Consider the following 2,341-nt stretch of genomic DNA (forward strand, 5'->3'; position numbering starts at 1 on the left):
CTCCATTTGGGTCATAGTCGTCTCCAGCAACTCCACCGTCCTCGCCCATGTCGGAACCAAGAATGGTGGAAGATTTAGTTTGAAAGCAGAGATACAAAAACACAGCAAAAACGCAAACACATGAAATGTATGTCACCCAATGTCACCCTCGCGATGTTCGCGCGCTTTCACCTCCTTCCAGAGCCTGCTTGTGTTTTGGTCAGCGTGTTCCTTTTTGGATAGATGTTTGCGGTGTAAGGGACACCGTGTGACGAAGAATGCGGGGTCTCTTGAGCGAATCCTTAGGCGCATAAAATTTACGGTTAGCTGCTGAAGTATAACGGGTTCAGAAAATCGCCATATTTCTTCATTTGCAACGTGGGGAAGCAAACATTTCTTGTCAAAATGGGAATTCTGGAGAAAATCAGCGAGATCGAAAGAGAAATCGCAAGAACTCAAAAAAACAAAGCAACTGAGTATCATCTTGGGTTGCTAAAAGCAAAGTTGGCAAAATACCGATCGCAGCTTTTAGAGCCTTCGAAATCAGCAGGAGCTGCCAAAGGCGAGGGATTTGATGTTATGAAATCTGGCGATGCCAGAGTCGCCCTGATCGGTTTTCCGTCCGTTGGAAAATCAACTTTGTTAAATAAGTTGACATCTACTTCCAGTGTTAGTGCTTCGTATGAGTTTACAACCTTGACTTGTATCCCCGGTGTAATTCAGTACAATGGAGCAAACATACAACTACTTGATTTGCCAGGCATTATTGAAGGGGCCGCTCAAGGCAAGGGGAGAGGAAAACAGGTGATTGCTGTTGCTCGCACGGCCGACATGGTGGTGATGATGTTGGATGCATCAAAGGGAGAAATCCAGAAAGTTTTGCTCGAGAAGGAATTGGAGGATTGCGGCATCCGCCTTAACTGTTACAAGCCCAATATATATTTCAAGGTTAAGAAAGGAGGCGGGGTTGCTTTTAATGCCACGTGCTCACTTACCCACCTGGATGAGAAATTAGTACAGATGATTCTCCATGAGTACAAGATTTTTAATGCTGAGGTGCTTATAAGAGAAGACTGCACAGCAGATCAGTTGATTGATGTCATCTCTGGTAACAGAATTTACATGCCTTGTTTGTATGTATACAATAAGATTGATTGCATTTCCATAGAAGAAGTAGATCGTTTGGCGCGTCTTTCACACTCTGTTGTTGCCAGTTGTGAGATGGAACTGAACTTGGATTATCTATTAATGCAAATGTGGGAACATCTTGCCCTTCTAAGAGTTTACACAAAGAAAAGAAGTGAACCCCCTGACTTTAATGGTGGTTTGATCCTGCGCCGAGGAGCTACAGTGGAACATGTATGCCATGTAATTCATCGGACACTCACAGATACTTTCAAATATGCATTAGTATGGGGCACCAGTACCAAGTACAGTCCACAGAGAGTAGGGATTAATCATGTTATGAATGATGAAGATGTTATTCAAATTATGAAAAAGTGATTACATGATTCCTGTCAATTAGGCTTATAAGTTATTGAAATACCAATCAAATATGGATTTATTTAACTGCTTTACATGTCACTTCTGCTGAAAAGGGATTTCACTTGTGGGAGCCATTGTTGAAGTAAAAGAGGATAAGAAGGAAATCTTACCATATCTTGTGAAAATCTATTGTGAGTTTGGTTTGGCTTCTAGTTCTGATACTGTAATTAGTGAATCCAAGATGACTGTATCCCTTTGCAGCTATAGCATAAGCACCTATAGCCAGCAAAAAGTTAAAACAATAACTCGCTATGCTTAAAAGAGGTGGCTCTTTTTTGTACTGACAGGAAAAATATTGATATTCCAAAGTGTTGATATTTTTTATCCAAGTAAAATGAACCCAAAGTAATTGTGCCAGTAAAGCTTGATTTTGTTAATAAAATTGATTAGTGTTTTACACTTAAATACACTGTAGACTGCCATACATGCTATTATGAGATGGTGCCCTTCATCGAGGGCCGGGCACCAGGCAAACTGGCCAGCTGTGGACATGACTGCCTGGCTTCTTTCGACATCACAACAGACTGTTTTTTTTTTTAATTCAAAGATTGATTTAGAAGATACAGTTTTGTCCTTTTCGTCATCTGTCTTCTGTTGTCAAATTGTCACAATTTCATACACTGCGTTCTATATCATACCAGAGCTGGTACGCGTGCGGAGCACCATAGCTAAGAAAATATGGTAAAACATCAATGGGAGAAATTTTTGTTTTGGCTACGACATCACCATGCGACAGTCTGTCTGTACATCGGTACGTCCACCCCTCCATGTCTGCCAATGTGACCAGTATCACGTGACCATATTGCAGGCTCAAGTT

At 41.3% G+C, this 2,341-nt stretch overlaps 2 protein-coding genes across 2 annotated transcripts in view; one reads left to right on the forward strand and one right to left on the reverse strand.

Moving 5' to 3' along the window:
• Positions 1–184, reverse strand: part of LOC138043203 (non-structural maintenance of chromosomes element 4 homolog A-like) — a 34,006-nt gene extending 33,822 nt beyond the window's left edge. The window contains exon 1 of the mRNA XM_068889355.1: positions 1–184. This exon is cut by the window's left edge and continues 72 nt beyond it. Within this exon, the coding sequence (XP_068745456.1) occupies positions 1–49 (49 nt within the window). The 5' untranslated portion in view covers positions 50–184.
• A 138-nt stretch (positions 185–322) lies between these two features.
• LOC138043209 (developmentally-regulated GTP-binding protein 2-like) lies at positions 323–1,906 on the forward strand. Its single transcript, XM_068889357.1, has one exon. The coding sequence runs from the start codon at positions 385–387 to the stop codon at positions 1,480–1,482; it is 1,098 nt and encodes a 365-aa protein (XP_068745458.1). The 5' UTR covers positions 323–384; the 3' UTR covers positions 1,483–1,906.
• Positions 1,907–2,341: the final 435 nt, after the last annotated feature.

This window comes from Montipora capricornis, chromosome 3, assembly GCF_036669925.1.
Source record: "Montipora capricornis isolate CH-2021 chromosome 3, ASM3666992v2, whole genome shotgun sequence".
Lineage (NCBI taxonomy): Eukaryota > Metazoa > Cnidaria > Anthozoa > Scleractinia > Acroporidae > Montipora > Montipora capricornis.

Bases quoted from the DNA above. Each gene is read 5' to 3' on its own strand.
- LOC138043209 (XM_068889357.1), top strand. From the start codon at position 385: ATGGGAATTCTGGAGAAAATCAGCGAGATCGAAAGAGAAATCGCAAGA.